Source organism: Condylostylus longicornis, unplaced genomic scaffold (genome assembly GCF_029603195.1).
Source record: "Condylostylus longicornis isolate FDR11 unplaced genomic scaffold, ASM2960319v2 ptg000004l, whole genome shotgun sequence".
Classification (NCBI taxonomy): domain Eukaryota; kingdom Metazoa; phylum Arthropoda; class Insecta; order Diptera; family Dolichopodidae; genus Condylostylus; species Condylostylus longicornis.
Window position 1 is genome coordinate 6,462,860 of NW_026577973.1, and position 19,647 is coordinate 6,482,506.

General features: G+C 26.7%; 1 protein-coding gene across 3 annotated transcripts in view; it reads right to left on the minus strand.

The window, feature by feature from the left end:
• Positions 1-1,149: 1,149 nt before the first annotated feature.
• LOC129609220 (tachykinin-like peptides receptor 99D) overlaps positions 1,150-19,647 on the minus strand; it is a 76,834-nt gene continuing 58,336 nt past the window's right edge. The window contains exons 7-10 of one of the 3 annotated variants that reach the window (XM_055521151.1): positions 14,538-14,677; positions 10,336-10,383; positions 1,361-1,603; positions 1,150-1,273 (exon numbers count right to left, since the gene is read on the minus strand). In XM_055521151.1, coding sequence (XP_055377126.1) covers positions 1,377-1,603; positions 10,336-10,383; positions 14,538-14,677 — 415 coding nt within the window. In that variant the 3' untranslated portion in view covers positions 1,150-1,273; positions 1,361-1,376. Of the gene's footprint in view, positions 1,274-1,360; positions 1,604-10,335; positions 10,384-14,537; positions 14,678-19,647 lie in introns of those variants that run through there. The other 2 variants (XM_055521156.1, XM_055521159.1) reach the window with 2 other exon arrangements.

The window sequence follows — 19,647 nt, forward strand, 5'->3', positions numbered from 1 at the left end:
TTAATATTAATACAGTTATACGTATTTTTAATTTGTTGGAGTAAAATTTCTTTAACAACTTTTACCGATTTTTTAACCATAAGATTTCGCAAAATATCAACTTTCGATTTTACCTATATCGAACCCATAAACTTTATCAAAATTACATTATGATGGAAAAATTTAACAAAAAGATCACGTATGCATATACAGAAGTGGTACGTCCTGGTTCCTGATGCTCCCACTATGCTAATTTGTCTAATTTAATTCAATGTTTGTGAAAAAAGCGTTTTAGAATTATTATTAAAATTTGATTGACCCTAAATGTATGCAATATTTTATAGCACTACGTACTATATTGAAAAATGATACGAAAGGATAAAATCCACAAAGTTATGTATAAAACATAAGTATAATTTAGATCTAATAAAAGTGAGCCGTATAAATTCAAATTAAAATTTACATGTTAAAAAATGGTTGATAAATTATGGATTTGTTTTATTCAGTGATTGTTTTGATTTAGATTAAGAATTATTGGAAAGCTCTTGTTGGAAAGATCAAATAACTAAATTCATATTGATTGAGTTTTTGAGGTAGTCTTTGCTAATTAAACAGTTAATAATTTAAAAAAAAAATAGAGGATTGGTCAGTTGGAATATCACCGCCTACAATCAAACTTATTTAAATTAAAATTTATTTACATGTTTAATTTTTTCAAGATTTATGACTTTTATTTACAAAATTATAACTCTGATAAACAAAATTTTATTATCCTTTTCTCATGTATTCTTACATAATTATTTACATTTCAATTAATAATAATTAATTTTCATTTCCTTTGGTTTAACATTTCATATAATTCTAATTCAAATTTCCGCAATTAATTTTTAAAGTTGCTGTAAATTTTAACATTTTTTTTTCGAATTCTTTTTACTTTTATTCAACTTAAATATTATAAAATGAAAATAATAATACAAGATAACCTATACTAATTATAATGCTAAAAGTTGTATCCTTTTTATTATTCTCAAATATTTTTGTAAAATGAAATGAGAAAAAGCAATGAAAATAAATAAAATAAAATTTTAAAAACCCTAAATCCAAGTTTTATGTTGCTTTGGTCCATTCTCATCGTCGTCATTATCATTCTCACTATGATGATGATGAAGATGATGATGCTGTAAATGATGATATGAAACATTTTGATTTGCTATCACTGGAGTTGTTACCGTTGTTGTAGTTGTTTCTTGAGTTGTAGCAGTTGCTGCTGTTTCCATTGTTTCTGGTTCTGCTCCTTTAGTTGCATATGATAAACCGATTTCATTATTTAAATTATTTTTACTAAATGTATTATTATTATGCATTAAACGGTGTCCATTACCGTTGCTAACCCGTTGTCAGGGTGTTTGACGTCTTGATGTTGTCCAACGTTGTGTTACCGTATTACTTCTTCCAAATTCATAATCATTTGGAAGAGATTGCATTCCACTACCAACATTATTATTGTTACCAATACCAGTGTTCTGACTAAAATGTACTGATGTTGAATTTGTTCCATGATGATGATGATGGTGATGATGATGATGTCCAACAGCACTTAAATGCATTGGAATTCTTACAGAACCTGAAAAAATTAAAAAGAAAAAGAACATAAAAATTAATTATCCTTTTTTTTTCATAATATTGAAAAAGTTATTTTATTTTTATATTAGGGCAATATTTTTGAAGTGGAAGTACTTAATAAACAAAAAGAATGCAATTTTTATAATTAAAATTTATGCTGGCTAAAAAATGTACAATAAATTTTTGTAACACAATAATATTTTTCAATTTTAAGTTTATTTAAATTTTTCGTTTTATTTAGAATGCGAGGCGGGAAAGCATCAGTAGCAGCCATTTAAATAAAGTTTCGTTTTCTATATAAACAATCAAGTCGATTTTATTTGAACTTCTATTGTTATAAAATGGTAGGAACTAACTGGATTCATTGTTATATAGGATTAAGTATAATGTAAAGATAGCATAAGTGAACTAAGTGCGTCAAATAAGTTTTTTTTTGAACCGGAGAATCCACCTATACTCGTACAACTCCAAAAGTTATTTGGCCATATCTAAGAAATTATTCAGCGCATAGTTTTTAATATTTGCACAAGCAAATATGCTGCCGGGGCGGTTTGTTTTATAAAAGTCATTGAAATTTCTCGATTGATTGTGGTCTCTGCCATGTAGCCTCATAAGATTCTATGGAATTATATAGTAACTATGATATATGTATAAAATAGCAGTAGACATAAAAAGCAAGAGTTTGTATGAAATCGGTGTCAATAATCTCCGACATTTAAAATCGTTTATTTGTACTGGTATCACTGGCCAGCTATATTTCATTCTCGTCTATTATTAGATTTAGACCTTCAAATTTTGTTCTCATTTTCATAAATTTTCCCGAGTATTCAAAAATCAAATAATTTTCATTTGTTTACGGATTTTTTTACAAAAAAGATTGCTTTGATTTTGTTTTTTACCTACTCTTGTTTACATACTAACTTGCAGATATGGCTAAAACTCGTGGGCTTATATTTAGATAAAACCGCTCTGCAAAGTAAATTAGTTTTTATACAAGGTAATTAATATATTTTATTAAGGAAAACTTACTTGTATTTTACTAATTAAGTTTAAATCTATTTTTAAAAAAATCAATTTTTCCCAATTTCTATAAAGTTTATCTTTTACTTTTTTAAGTAATTTATTCAATTGAAAATTTTGTTTTTCCAATACAATTTAAAAAATTCTGTTTGCTTCAAAAAAAATAATTATGTGCGAAAACCTATTCAAAAATAATAGAAAAGCAAATCCTTTTTCTATAATGAAGAGTACAGGAGATTAGTTTTTGTAAGACTTTTGTCCTGAATCCTGATAGAAATAGAGAGAGTAATGGGCAAATCAAAATTGTCCCAGAACTCTTTTAGAATTTTTTAACAAAATTTAAATTTCTTTATATTTGTAGCTTAAAAATTTTCTGACCAAATATGCTTATGAGTCCCGCTAAGGAAATCAGAAATTGAAAAATTAAAACTTTTAGGTAAATTGATGTAGCTAATAAATATATATGTTTCGGGTTCCTTGTTAATTTTATAGAACCACTATTGTTACCGAAAATGTTTTAGATTTTTCGAGTGCTTGTGTCTGAGAGCAGCAATTGCAATTTTATTTCAAAAATAATCTTGTATTGGGGCATTTACTGACCTAAAAATACTGTACACTACACCACCGACCCAAAATTAATTTAATTTTTGTTTTTTTTGTAAAGGTTTAACAGTTCTTGAACTCGAAATTCTATGAACAAATTCAAGATTCATATGAACTATTTTAAGAATATAACTATAGTATTATGATCTATAGACGAGAATGTTATAAGCATGGTAATTTTAGGTATTCTGGAAACATTGTTGATGCATACCAAAATTTTGTCCTTTTAATCCTTAATTTCATGATTTTGCATATTTTCATCATTAAATTTAGATTAGTTTTATACCTAATTAAAATAATTTTCAAAAGTGATAAAATTATATGAAACACCAAAGCTTCTGGGCGAAAAAAAAAAAGAAAAATAAAAGTAAAGAAGTGTTATTTTTTAATTTTGAATTTTTTGTTTTTCTTTAAAAAGTTTAACAGAAAATAACTTTTCGATTTTATTCTCTTTTGTATTACAAAAATATAACGTCAGAATATCCTGAAATATTTATAATAAAAAAAATGAAAGGATTAATTTCATTCAATTCATTTATAAGCGTTCTTTTTGTAGGCGAATCACACAGGGATGAAATTTATTAATGAAAATTTTGTTAAATTATTTGGAAATTTTTATGGTATCAGGAGTAAATTTTGTTTTCTGCTTTTGGAAATTTTATGACAGTGATATTTTAAGCATAACACATAAGACCAAAAAATATTGTAGAAGGATAATAATTAAGAAAATCCTTTAAAAGTTAATAAAAAAAAATGGCTAAACAATTATTTTCATTATTAAACGGCTTGTGTGTTGGTATTTGAAAGAGAAAAAAAAAATGGAAAGAGTTAAAAAAAATTTTGTTATTGTAAATTAATGAATGAGATTACAAGAAATAAGGATTTTACCTTTTTTTCTTTTAATGACTTTGAAATAATTAAAATATGTTTCTCTTTTTATCTTCTGCGTGGATTTCGTATAATAAGATTGAGATATTCTATGGTAAGTTGAAAGATTAAATGAAAAAGAAACCTGATCTTGCATAAGGTAACCAAAATTTTTCCACGCAAATATTAAGCACTCAATTAAGTCGACGGAAACAATAATAAAGTTTATATTTTAAGAATTACGTGTTTTTTATTTAGTTTAAATTTTATTTAATTTGAAAAAAAAATAAAATGCGAGGAAATTAAGAAAATTCAATTTTAATTTCAATTTTGTTCTAGTCCTAAAAATAAATGAGGTTGGGTCAAACCAATGTAGCACTTTTTCCTTCGACAAATGAACATCTTGCTTTTTAAAATGATGTTGATACTACATTATTAAAATTACATTTATTCATATAGAAATGTATTTCATTCATAAGGATAGCATACATTTAGGATGAGCAATAAAAGAATGAGATTAAATTAGGATGAGAAATAAAACAAAAAAAAATTTACCTTCCTTACGATAATGCGCGAATGTAACAATCAATTTCGTGAGTTGAGAAAAATAATTATATATTGTTAATGACATGATAATGAAAAGCTAACAGTTTCGGAATTATAAGGTACTAAAATCTCGAATTGCTCAAATTTCGGGAAGCGATAATTTGAGAGGAGGTATAATGAAGTGAACTATATATTAGTGCTGCTAAAATATCAGCACTTTGAAAATTATAAACTGCTAAAATATCAGACTCCTACAACCTAAGGTCTAGAAAAAAAATCAATTTCAAAAAATTTGGAAACAACGGATTTTATATGAAGTTATATCGTAACGGCCATTTTGGTTTTATTTGTTGAAGTTAAAGTATGTCATGGTAGAAGAAGCCAGTCACTATTTTTCTGCATTTGCAAAATTTGGTAAATAGTTTCACAGCAATAAATAGTTGAAAATGGCATCTTTGGGTATTTGGGGGCTTTAATTTTTGAAGAAGGATGATAGGTATAAATTTTCTTCTGCGGAAATAAGTTTCTGGCAAAGATCTGTGTACTTATAAAGTTTTAGCTTTTTTATCTTCCAGGGTGTAGAAGTTTTGTAAACAGACACACGAATGGACGGACGGACAGACGGACGGATAGACGGATGAATGGAGGGACAGAGTGAAATAATAAACACCCTTGAAGATTCTTTGAAAATTTTTTTTGGAAAAGGCCTTAAAAGTAATTTGACAGTAGTTACAGAAATCATACAGCAATGTCTTCAATGTTGTTATTTTAAAAAGAGCATATGTACCGTTACTTTTTATGGCTACCCATGCAAGTTACTTAACTTAAAAATTTTTTCTTAATGCAAGCAAGAGATTTTTTATGTTGTTCTGGTTAAAATATTTTTAGAATTCGTTTTGGTTTTTCCTTTTCAAATCTGCTGAAATATTTTCTACACTTCAGTAATACTTTACTAGTAATAAAAACTACTTCGCTTATTTTATCTATTAATTTCGCTTTCTCCCGGAACTTCTTTGTGGTGTATATATGAGTCTTATAACTGTATAATTTTTCATTTTTGTGGGATTTTGCTGTACCAAACTGTCCGACAAACACTTATAAAATAGAACTACCTTAGAATTTTTTGCAATTTTAAAACGACATTATAAATTCGATATAAAAGCTGTTTGTAGTATAGAAATATGAAATTTCAGAAAGATGCTGTGGTTAAATAGTTGTGAAATAATTTTAATCGCTTTGAACTCGTTGTAGCGCATCTATTTGGCATATTATAAATGCCATTTTTCAAACCTACTTTATTTATTTTGTGTTAAAAGAAAAGGTTTTCATTCTTATGAATTACCAATACAACGTGTAGTTGTTATCCGTTAATAGGCTTCACTAAATAAGCTACAGAGGTAGGAAGAAATTACCGGTAAGTTGTTCTTCACATATCCTTACAGTAATCTACATGATTACCAAATATTTGTTTATGTGAGATTGCTACATATAATCTTAAATACAAAATCATGTTAATGGATATTGTGCCTACTGCACTAATGACATTACTAATTCACAATACAACGTGTAGTTGCTTGTCATTATAATTAATTCTTATAAGAATAACTAATTGAAATTCCTTCTAAAAGTTGAGTTTGAAGAGAAAAATTTTTTTTCATTTTTCTGTCTTGACTCGTTGTTTTAATTACGTCATTCATCTGTTCTGCAGTTGTATATAAACAAATTTCCAAAAGTTATTCAGTATTTTTTGAATGCATTCCACCATTATTTTTTAAAAGTAAAATGATTTCGCCACATTAAAATGAAAAAATCCCATTAAATTTCCTTTTTAATGCTATTTTATTCCAAAGATCTTTAAATCATTATTTTTTTAAAGCCATTGTAAATCTTTCTTTTTTTTATTTTTTATTATTTCTTTGCAATTCTGTCTAAAATATTTTGCACTCAATGTAATAACTAACGTTTACATCCTTTTACCTCAAATTTCTCCATTAAATTATAACCTTCTGTATTAAATTGAATTTTTCCAAATGAACAAATATTTCAATTTCACGTGCTCACTCCTTTAAGGATGACATTTTTTTGTTTGTTTTTGTTTTTTTGATCTACTTTTTTTTAATTTTAACAAAATGATAACTTAAAGCTTTTTTGTCATTATTGAAAGTAAATCGTATATGTAATCTTACGCTTAACTCAAAATTTAATTTTGATAAAGATTTATTGGAAACAGAAGTAAAAAAAATGTTTTTTTTTTTAAAAAGTGTTAAAATCTTTATCATTGACAACTAGAAGATGTAAGTCAACCGAAATATGCAGGTAGAAATTGGGGCATAGAATTGGTCCGCGGCTATCATACTGGTTGCACACATGTGTTGAGAGGCCTATTCTTACGTACGGGACGTTGATGTAGTGACCGGCGGTGCACCGATCTGGGGAGCTCAAGAGGCTCGAAGAGGTACACAAGGTGGCATGCATTTCGGTGACAGGGACATTCAGAACAAGGCTTTGGATGTCTTACTTGACTTGAATACGGTGGATGGGTGAAGAATGTGGCCGCTAAGAGTGCTTGAGACTTCATGCAGAGAGTTTTCTAAGGGTGAGGACGTCCGGTATGGACGTCGGGACTGACGTCCATACCGGACGACTGATTATTCAACTCCAATGACTGACTTTCTCCAGAACGTATAGTCAATCTTCTGGGGTACGATGTAGAATACGGCAGATTGGGGGCGGCGGCCGTCCTTAAGGAAGTTGAAGAACAGTATGAGGAAACTAGAAAAAGGGAAGGCTTTTTTTGGTGCGGCAGTCGAACTTGTGCAACGACAAGAGCCCTAAGGCCGAAAAGGAGCGGTGCAAAAATGAGGGAGCTAAACCAAACCGTAATATGTGTAAATTGAAACAACTTTAAGGAGTTCAATACGTTTGATATACTAAATTTAATTATGAAATAAAAAAATTTAATAATAGCATAGCATATATAAGTGAGCACTGCCCCAAAAAATATGCAATACCCGGATGAACGAGTGCTCGAAGGGTATAATTCATACCAGTCCCTTTGTAACTCTAAGAAAAAGACGCTTGTGATACAGATACAACATAAATTTTTCATTAGCGTGGAATTCTAAGTTGATTTATCGATTGAAATTCAAAAACGTATTAAGTTAAAATAACCTATAATTTTCACAAATATGTAGATTAAAAGTCGTAAACTGAAGCCCATTTAATTTGGGTTCGAATGACAAATGTAGCAGGAGCTACATTTCACTTTCATCTGTTGGCTACAGAGCAATATCTGTGGATCCAAAAGTGCAAAAGATCAAAAACATATTTTTTAAGGTGCTTCTTTTTTTAATATGGACAACATATTGAGAGCATTATGAAGGAAAGTGAATTATTATGCATATATCTAACAGAACCGGGAAAAAAATTGGTGTATACTTTTTGGTGAATGAAGCATAATTTAGCTACAATGATACTTGTTGTTGTCTATATACAATGAGAAAAACCATAATTGTTCCTCATTTCAAAAGTATTTCGAAAGTAAGAATACCAGGAACAAAATATTTTACGTAAATTGTGAGGATGTGAAAGAAATTAAAATTAAAATTGAAAATATTTTGTGAAATTATGAAATGTTGTCACAACATGATACATGTAAGATACACACATATTAAATATATTTACGTATTAAACTTTATGTATATTCATACATACTTATTCCGAATAAAATTCATTATCCTTAAATTTAAAATATTTATCATTATACGAAAAAATAAATGTAATAATTCAACCATGAGAAATCAAAGTTATTATTTATTCATACATAATATATTTACATTACATTTCAAATATTTCATCTTGTATATAGCTAGCTTATATCCTTTCGTATATATCTAATTGAAATTTGTGACTTGAAATTATTATAAAATTTCCTAATAAATCCAGTTAAAATATCAAGGTAAACATATTATAATAAAAGAAAAAACATACAAAATATTTTATCCTTATAAAAATAACTGTATTTATATGTATATAATATGTGCATATGCAAATATGTACATAATATGTCTGATTTTCAAAAAATTTAATGTACTTGAAATCCCGATTATCGGAGAATGAAAAAGAATAAAGAATAAAGAAAATTATGTGGAATGACTTTTGATAATCGATAAGAAAATGCAAAAGGATAATTTAAAAAATATCTTGTTAATATAAATTCTTAATATTATTAATTTAAAAATTTTTATAGAACATGGTGGGTTAGACAGAGTAACATTAAATAAAATTCAATCATTAAATTTTTTCGTATAGATTTCCGTTTTCACATTAGATTGAAATTGTTAAAATGTATTTATGACATTATACAAATAAATCGGATTTTCAATTAAACAGAGAATTTTAAATTATCTTTACATTTAAACTTTTGAAAAATATTTAATCAAATATTTAATCAAATATTCAATTAAAAGTACAAATTAAATTCTTCAACCGAGCACAAAACCTGAGCTATAAATGTATAGCCTAAAATTTGTTCCAGATATTTCAAAAGTTGTTTTACAATTCTATACTATATTTCGTTTATATTTAGTGTTAGCAGTGATTCTAGATTGCCAGATTTATCTGAAATTTCCAAATTTTTGGAATTTTGGGAAGATTTTTGCCAGATGAAAATTCTTGCCAGATTCTTGACGCCTGTGAATTTTAGTTAGAAATTTGTGTAATTTACAAATGTACATAATCTGTTCGTAATTAAATGATTTTGTCACTCAGTAAATTTATGTTACTTTTATGCGTGTAGGCAATTAGCAAATAATGTTGAATAATATATAATGGTTAACAACGAGATATCTATAACTTCATTGCTTAAAAAAAATACAATGACTTTTAGAATTAAAACCAAATTTCGATTTTTCAACAAAAAATAAATCTGTCTCAAAGTGATTTGCTTTGCAAAGTGTTATTGTCAGAATTATATGAATTATTTGTTTAAATTTTGTTGTTTGAAATTAAATTATTGAATTGTTTAAACTTCTTTTGAAGTTTCGATTTTGTTATGTTAAATTTGTAATATTTATATAGCCTATTTTATTTAGTTTTATATTTGGAATAATTCCAATTATATGGAAGTCGCAAATTGGACAAGTTATATATTGAACTAAGTAATCGGCCAGATTTTGCATGATTTTTCGCGACGAAATTGAAAATTTTCAGTTAATCTCATTCAGCATCACTCAGTGTAACACCCCGGAAAATTGATGACCTACTTAATTTCTTAACAACCATTTTTACCCAGTTCCTAGCAATTGTTCTAAAAACAGTTTTAATTAAGTAAATTTAAAAGATAGTATGAAAGTTCGTATTAAAAGAACAAAGCTGAATAATTTCCATTTTTCCAAACATACCAATGGTCCCTCCTAATGAACATGCCAAATATCGTTAAATATAACATTATTTCATATTTAATATAACAACAAATTATTGAAATAAGCAAAAATCTTAAAATAAATATAAAACATAATATAATTTATGGTAAAAAAATATATATGTATATGTAAAAGCTGAAATTAATGGAAAAAAATCAATAGAATTAATCAATAGAAAATATAAACAAATACAACAATAATAAATATTAAAAGAAAAAAAAAAATATAATAAAAATGTGAAAAAAGGACAGAACAAAACTATTCTACTTCTTACCACTTCTTGATCCAGGGCAAGATGAATACAAGAAGGAACGTTCTGTGTCTGAAAATGATATGATAAAAAAAATAGAGAAAATAATAAATAATAATAATCACAAAAATAAAAAAAAATGAAATATTTATTAAGCATAGAAAAATATTTGTGTTGTCTCTTTTCTGCTATTTTTGGTATGTAGCTACATTTAGATAAGAACAGAAAACATTAATGCTAATAAATGACAGACAAATGACATAAATTTTACTTTAATAAGTCAGGAAAGAATTTAATGTCAGAAATGTCAAAATATTAGCATTTGATGAGCTGAAAATATTATTTGTGGAATTTTGCAAATGGTTTTTACTTTAAAAAACCAAAAATATTACAGGAAAGAAAGCCATGTTTCATTTCTTTTTTTGTATTTTATGTTGATAACAATTAAATTTAATAAAATTTTAGTAATGAAGTAGTTGAAAAATTTGTTTATTTCAATTAAGTTTGATTAATTTTTAAGAACTTTTGACTTTAAGTTAAAATAATTTACTTTTAATTCCTTAAATTTTGAGTTCTTTAAACAAAGTTAATTAAGGAAGTAGGGATTATTTATTTTAACGTTATAAAATAAATAAACAATAAACTGCTTTATGTCAAAAACTACTTATTTTTACTGATCGATGTGTGATCGCACCAGATTTCACATGTCGAGTCGACACGACACAGAATTACAGGGGTAATAAAACGCAAATAAACTAGTATCTCAGTTTTTGCAGAACTAATTTAAATGGAAATTTATATCTTAGTTTATTTTAGCTATGTGACTGATTAATAAATTTTTGGATATGCAATGTCTCTAATTTTTAAGAACATGTTTAAGAAATTTTTATATAATATGACGAGCTATTTAACTTTTCAAGGAAATCAGTTGCCAGAAATTGGGTTGTTACTACAAATCAAAGTCATATTTTTACTCTTAATTACAGAAGTAAATAAAAAATTCTATTGCTATTTAATATTTTAACTATTCTTGTAAAAATAATAATATTCTGGTACATATTAGGATTCGGAATATGCGCTTTCACTAATTGTGATTATTAGAAACAAAAATTTTTTTAACAGGAAATAGTAGAAAACTTTCGTAATTTATAGTTTGCGTTAAAATTTATATAGGAAATACATTTTGTTCTCAATTTCGAATCGATATATGTATTTTAAAGTGCACAAATAGCCTATTACCAAAATGGAATCAGATTAATTTATTGATCTATATATGAATATATGCATGTATATTTTTCATTTTTGGAAAATCTGTAGTCAACTCCTCTTATTAATTTTTAACCCTACATAATATACTTAAATAAGCTCATTTGCAAAGTTTACCTAGTATCTTCCGCTCTTACTTTATATACTGTTAAATTTCTTTTGTTAGGTATTCAAACTATTCAGCATCTTCCTTACAAGTTTGCTTCATTAAGCAATTTAATTGTAATTGAATTCAAAGTTAAAACTTTTTGCATTTATAATTTTATATCGTAGTAAAATAATTATTATACAATGAGTGAAGAAAAGTGGTAAAACTTTTAACATTACAATGTACATAGATTATGTTCAAATTCCAAAATTAATTATGTAAGTATATTGCGAAAAAAAAAACGCAATTTACATAATTTTTGTTTCATTATTTTAAGAACAAAAGACTCATAATTACTTTGGGGGGTTTTTGTAACACTTTTTTTGTAAATTTACCCTTATGAATGTGAGCTCCGTTTACTATAGCTATTCACAAAAATATATATGCAAGTGTATATAACAGATATGCAAGTATTTTCATTCAAAATTCTGGATCACTGCATTTATTTTTTGTTGAAAAAAAACACTTCAACATCATTGGAATAAAAGGATTTCTTTTTTTAATTAGAATACATAGCACTCGAAAGTTTCCCTTTTTCTACATTTTAATTAAATTAATGTTTGCATAAGACTTATGTATATTGAGAAGTTTATAAATTTGTATAATAAAACTTTTTACAATATAATTTTGTTTTTATAATTGGTTAACTCAACCCTAATAATATAAAAGTATGGATGTACAAAAATTTATGCCATTTAAAGATCAAGGATGTTGAATTCTTGTACGCTTAGAACTTCGTTAATCAAAATGCAAAATTTAGTTAGAATTATTGGAAACGGAAACAGAGCCAAATTGGGAAGACGATAAGCTAATATATTACTGAAAACTTCCCTGGCCGAAAACTTATACCTAATTATATATCTATTTGGTAAGTGCTCTATTTTTGACATTCTACAAGTAATACGAGTATTAATCCAATTCAACAATGAGTAACTTTAAAAAAAATCGGAGACAATATTTGTACCCATTGCACTTGTTATACTGGTAACATTGACCTATAATTCAGTTATTATAAAATGCTATATGCACTGTGAGAAACTGTAAAATTTTTTGGTTTTGTATTTCCGATGTGCACAAAACAGTGCGGGATTTTTAATCTTTTTGCACTTTGACAAATTTGATGATCTGAAAATCGTGTATCTGAAAAAAATCTATACTTGTACTATAGACCAGCAAAAAAGTTGTATCGGGAGAGAATTTTTTTTTCTATAGCTACATTTTATTCAATGCAATTTCAATAAAATAAAATTCGGTTTCTAGAACCCGAGCTCACTATGAAAAAGTTTATTACAGCAAGAGAAACACGACACATCTCTAATTAAAATTGATCATCACTGATTGAGAATCACTGGTGTAAAAAAAATAGTTGTACACTCATTGATAAAATTGAAAAGTTTTTACAATATTTAAAGTAGATACCTGCGTATACCTTACTAGCATAACATTTGAGGAAAATGTAACAAAATCAATAAGTTTTCACTATGTCATTTTTAATTAATTTAGTTTTCACCACAATGTTAAGGTGCTGTGTTAGTTGCAATTTCAAATATTTCAAGGCATACCAAATTTTTAGGGGCATGCTTACTATTTGTACACATACATATTGTACTTTAACAATTTCAAAGCTGAAAACAAAAGATATTTCTGCTACGAATATCTTTTTAACAGGAAATTTAAAATCAAGGTAATTCAAAGAAAATTAAGTTCATTAAATGACAAATTAATCAAATTAATTAAATCACTACCTTCAAATTCCCTTTTTAAATATTCCTTGTGAACAAGTGAACTGCATATAACAAGGGAACAAGTCAAGTTTTCGATGGAAGTGAACATTTTTCTATGATAAAGAAGTGTAAAAATAAACTAGAAAAGTACCGAAACCGAAAAATTTATATGTGTGAAATTAAGTAAAAATAAATTTTTGCCCTAGTCCAATTTTAGTTTTTGGGAATTTTTGAAAAATTGGTTAATAGATATTTACCCCAAATCTTATATTCTTCAATAGGCTTGAAGCTTACTCTGTCCAGCAATTAGAAAGCAAAGTTTTTTGAAATTAGATGCGAAAAAAAATAAAATCTTACTAATGCCATTGCTTTGGTTCTACTTAATTGATAATGTGCTGGCAGCATCAGTTTATTAACAAATAATAAATTCACTTGAGAAATTGAATATTACTAACATATAAAGTAATATTTGAGAATAATAACAAGTTCTGAATTTTGAGTGATAGCATTTAAATATTAAATATTTATAGATAAATAAAAATAACACTTAGTCATCAATATATACATTTTTCATAATCTTAATGTGAAAATAATTAGTAAAGTGTAAACGATAAAATCAATTGTTAAACGCTAGTAATCGTCGATTAAGTTTATAATTTTCTTGGAACTATGATGATAATTCAATTTATAAACTGAAATTTCCTATCCTTAACTTTTGATTAATGATCTGCTCAAGGAAAATTTCTACTTTCGCAAAATTTCTTCATTGAAAATTTTATGTATTGTATTTTGGGTATATTCAAACACGTGTATACTGTAAATAAACTGTTAAGGTAACTATTTTATTATTTAACATTCATGTTGTTTAAGTTTTCAATAAGCCCTTTTGTAAAAGGACTTATTATTGTGGAAAATAAAAGTGTTAGGTCTCACTAAGATATTTCGAACATTATAGGTGAAAGTAATATGTAATAAATTCTCAAAGACATGATGAAAATAAGTATAACTTTATTTCACTAAATGAAAGTTGGAGGAGGGAAAGTATATATTTTTGTACGTAAGCATTTATTATAATATGATTAACTTACCATTTCTTATAATTCGGTTGTGGTCCGGCGAACCCGAACAGGAATACCTCGACGTAAGAACTTCTCTTCGTTGCAATCTGTCTGGGGTAAGGTGCACGTAAGGACACCACCGAAAAAACTGCTTAAATCCTCTTCGAAACCTGTAAGAAATTAACCAAATTAAATTTTCTACTTAAAGATTATAGAATAAAATAAAAATCACTTTAAATGAATTTTAAGATTTTGGAAAAATACTGAATTTTATAAATGTTTGTAATTTATAGTTAAATTGTTCTGTATTGAGGGTAACTAACAAAATTTTTTTACTAATTGAACTCTCACCTACTTCAAAATGTGATACTATATGTTTTAGCGATTAAATTAATTTTCAAAAAAAATATTATTCACATGCTCATCTGTATTGTTTGTGTCCAATAGGGGAAAGAGGGGGAAGGGGGAGGGGGCGCTGAAACCCTTACTTGATTATTGTAAAAATGATTTATAAAAGAGGAAGTTAAAGTAATAATATTAAGAATAATGTGAATAATTAAGATCAAATAACAAAACAGATTTATAAATAGAAAATTTTATTTTATTTCTTAAATTTAAAATTTCTTCGGAAAAGATTAAGTTAGAAAAAATAAATCATCATAAATTATTTTAGTAATTTTAGAGTATTTTCGGAAATTAAGTTTCTCATTTGTCTTTGCCTTATTAGATCGTGTTCATATCTGGGTTTATAAGAGGAATTAATTAAATTTATTTAAAATTTGTAAAAACTTCCATGGAACGCCTAAAATAAGGTAAGATGGTCTAGGAAAAAAAAGAAGAACCATGACCTGAGTAAGAAATTACATAGAAGTTTGTAAACAAAAATGTGGCCGCCAATTAATATTTCTGCACGCTATACAGTGCAGCATGAAGTTGAATAAGTGCATTTGAAATCAAACGAAAATTCCATGTCGTAATTTAATTTACAAATTCGATTTTATACTTTTTAATTAAATTTGGGAATTTAAATGAATAGATTAAACATGCAATATTTTATTTTCCGAAGTTCGTGCTTTTTTTACATATCTTTCAGCTACATTAGAGATTTTTGTAGAAGAAATGAAAATTACATTAACCTTAACTCTCATTGTTTAATGTATGCAATTTCTAAAATGTATATACATATATTGCAAAAACAAAAATTCAAAGTTACTGTGTTTGTTGGGGTTATAGAATTTAACCTTATTGTACAATAGGGAACTTTTATTAAAAAAAAAAATACTTCTACTACATTACGCAACATTCATAATAAAATAATAAATTTTATAAAAGCATAGAAACCTTGAAATTTTTTGTAGAGTTAAAACATTTCCTTAAAGAAAACATAATTTAATTTAATCTTAGATTTCCAGTGAAAATAAATTTATATAGAGTATAGCATTTTTCTCTATTGTTCTCATATATTTTTTTTGTATTACTCTATATATGAACATACATATATTACATACATAGTTTAACTAAATTAAAGCTATATGAAGAAAATTAAATATCCTTTTTAATTCTTTCTGAATTATTTATTGCAGTATTAAATATTCCCATATAACATATAATATTCTTTCATATACAAGTTGAGTATAATATAAGTCTTTATAGTTCTTAACAATATGTCATCTATTATTTATTTCATTTAGGTCATTGTATACATTTATTCTGTAAGTATATTCGTCCTCAAAATTCTTTCTATATATTTAGCATCTCGTTCATATTTTATTATTTTCTTACGAAAAAAATTTTTATTAAATTATAATATACGTATTTAGTTGGGATGTAAGGTTTTATCACTTAATCCAAGTTATAATATTTACATTTTATAAAAGGTAAAATGTTTATGATGGGAAATAGGAGTCACAGGTTGTGCAAAATAATAATATAGTATATAATGTGAATATTAAGAATAAACATAATTTAATTACGATTATTTTACTATTTTATTGATTACCCACATATACTTATCGCCGAATATTACAAGTGTAGTGGAATAAAAACAAAAGGTTGTTAATTTAGATGAGCATTTTTTTAATAATAAATATGAGAATGGAAGTTGGTTAAAAAATAATATAAATAACAAAAATTTCATTTATTATGTTTATGCCTATTAAATATTTTATACAGTTGTAATTGAAATGCAAATATACAATATCGTTATCTTTAAAATTCGCTAAAATAGGACTTAAAAAAGATACATTTTTTTAACAAAACAATTTTATTTAGTTAACCAAGTATTTGAAGCAAATAAAAACGGCGTATAGGTTGTGTTTGCTTTATACATTTAGAAACCATTCCGGAACCTAACCTAAAATACATTGTTGTATTTTCTTTATAGCTTTCTAAATCAAAAAAACATAGATGAAGAACTCGAACAAAACGAATTTATCTGTGATTTTCGAAATTTTATCTTTTATTATTCTTTTCCATAAGTTAAAAATCCAAAATTATTAATACAACTAAAGCAAAACGTTCCGCACATCAGTACAGGTATTAGTGCTTCATAGAGTGAATCGTTTCAATAAAATTCGTTTTGTTAATTCCTTACAATTTGGCAAAAATATTTAATATTGCATATCCGTAGGCGTTGAAAAAACGGATGGACTGATATTAGAACAAACATTTTTTGTCATTTAGTTCGGGTTTATTACAATTGATTTCAAAGGTTACGTTGACATATATAAAATAATTCAAGATAAAATTTTTGCGAAAACGTCTGACAACTGGTTAAGTATTAGACTGCAACTATTTGATAGAATTTAGAAATTTAAATTTAAATTTTAGTAGCGAAATACTAAAATTATAAATAAAACAACCAAGTAAACAACCGACTGCCAAGTTTCATGAATCTGACTTTATAATTTTTCCAAATATTTAAAATTAGCTTTTGGAGTTGTATGGCAAGTACCTGAACCTGTCAAACAATTCCATCAAAACTTCACAAATATATCTGATCTACAATCGGACACACAACTGCCAAGTATTATGAATCTGACTTTATTATTTTTCCAAATATTTAAAATATGCTTTTGGAGTTGTTTGGCAAGTCCCCGAATCTGTCAAGCAATTCCACTAAAACTTCACAAATATATATGATCTATAATCGGACACACAACTGCCAAGTTTCATGGATCTGACTTTATTATTTTTCCAAATATTAAGAATAAGCTTTAAGACTTGTATGGGAGCTACTCGAACCTGTCAAGCAATCCCATTAAAATTTTAGAAATATGTCTGACCTATAATTGGACACACAACTGCCAAGTTTCATCAATCTGACTTTATTATTTTTCCAAATATTTAAAATTAGCTTCTGGAGTTGTATGGCAAGTACCCGAACCTGTCAAGCAATTCCTCTAAAACTTCACAAATATATCTGATCTATAATCGGACATCCAACTGCCAAGTTTCATGAATCTGACTTTATTATTTTTCCAAATATTTAAAATTAGCTTCTGGAGTTGTATGGCAGGTACCCGAACCTGTAAAGCAATTCCTCTAAAACTTCAGAAGTATATTTGACCTATAATTGGACACATGACTGCCAAGTTTCATGAATCTGACTTTATTATTTTGCCGAATATAAAAAATTTGCTGTTGGAGTTGTATGGCAGCCACCCGAACCGGTGCAGCTATCCCATTATAATTTTTAGAGCATGTGTAGAATATAATTGGACACATGTATACAAAGTTTTATATTTATAGCTTTATTAGTTTTTGAAATATTTAAAATAAACTCTTTGAGTTGTATGGCAGCTACCCGAACCCGTTGTCCGAATTAGTCCAATAACAATAGGGCTCGTCCTTGGCACAAAAGAAAAAACTTGTGAAAGTTTGGTGTCGATTGCATTATTCGTTTTTGAGTTATCGTGCGAACGGACGGACGGACGGACGGACGGACGGACGGACGGACGGACGGACAGACGGACATGTCTAAATCGACGCAGAATTTTACGCTGAGCAAGAATATATATATATGTCCATACCGCAGATGACTCCTTCAAGTAGTTACAAACTCCATACCAAAGTTAATATACCCTTCACGAAGTGCAGGGTATAAAAAACACTGTTCAATATTACTTTTAATAATCTGACGGTAAATCTAATGACACTAGTGCAGTTCCTGTTAAGTATTTGCCGTAAAACAAAGTATGACGTCATACAGTATTTACATATAACACCTATTAAACTATAAAATTAAATTTTAAATTTCATCGTGTATGTCAAGAGTATCTAACATATTAAATTTTTTGATATTCTGTACCTTCTTTGAAAACATAAAAATTCAACCAGACTTTTTTTAAACATTTCAAAATTCGCAAACTTTGCTAACACGGAACCAATGCACTTGCCACAAACTTTTCTTAAAAAATTTCTTATTTTTACTTGTATTTAATTTCCCATAAACATAATTTAGTGAACAAATTAAATATCAATAAAATTTAATCTTAAAGAGCTTTAAACCATACCTATAACAAATGTTTATTCAAGTACACTATAACCATATGTTTTGAACTCACTCACGTATCCTTTTAAACTTCTTTTTAATATTTTATTATATTTTTATTATTTTGTTTTGTTTTTTTTCTCTGTTGAGTTGTTTATTTGCGGTACGTAACCTTTTTTTGAATAAAGAAACCTAATTTTCCCCACTAACATAATTTTTGTACTATGCGTAAAACATGGTTGTACACATCCTTAAACACGCAATTTATATACATAAATATTGAATGTATATCAATAGAAAGAGCAAAATATTGTCATTGTATTATTATTATTAGCAATTTTTTTCCTATATAAATATATATACCTTTTTTTATTATTATTATTATTTTCGATTTTGATATCCTTTAACCATGTCGAGTAGCACGCAAGGAGGCTTTTTAATAACACGTTTTAATATCTTATACAATTTGAATATAAAAGAATTGGGATTGTATCCGAGTAGTTATGGTAAAAATTTACCGTGAAAAGATATTTGATTTGAATAATAAGTATATAGTGAAATTATAAGCGTAATAAGACTTAGACAGGAAAAATTATTTTGAATAGATTATAAGAAAGTTAAGAAAGGTATACACTTAACTAAAATACT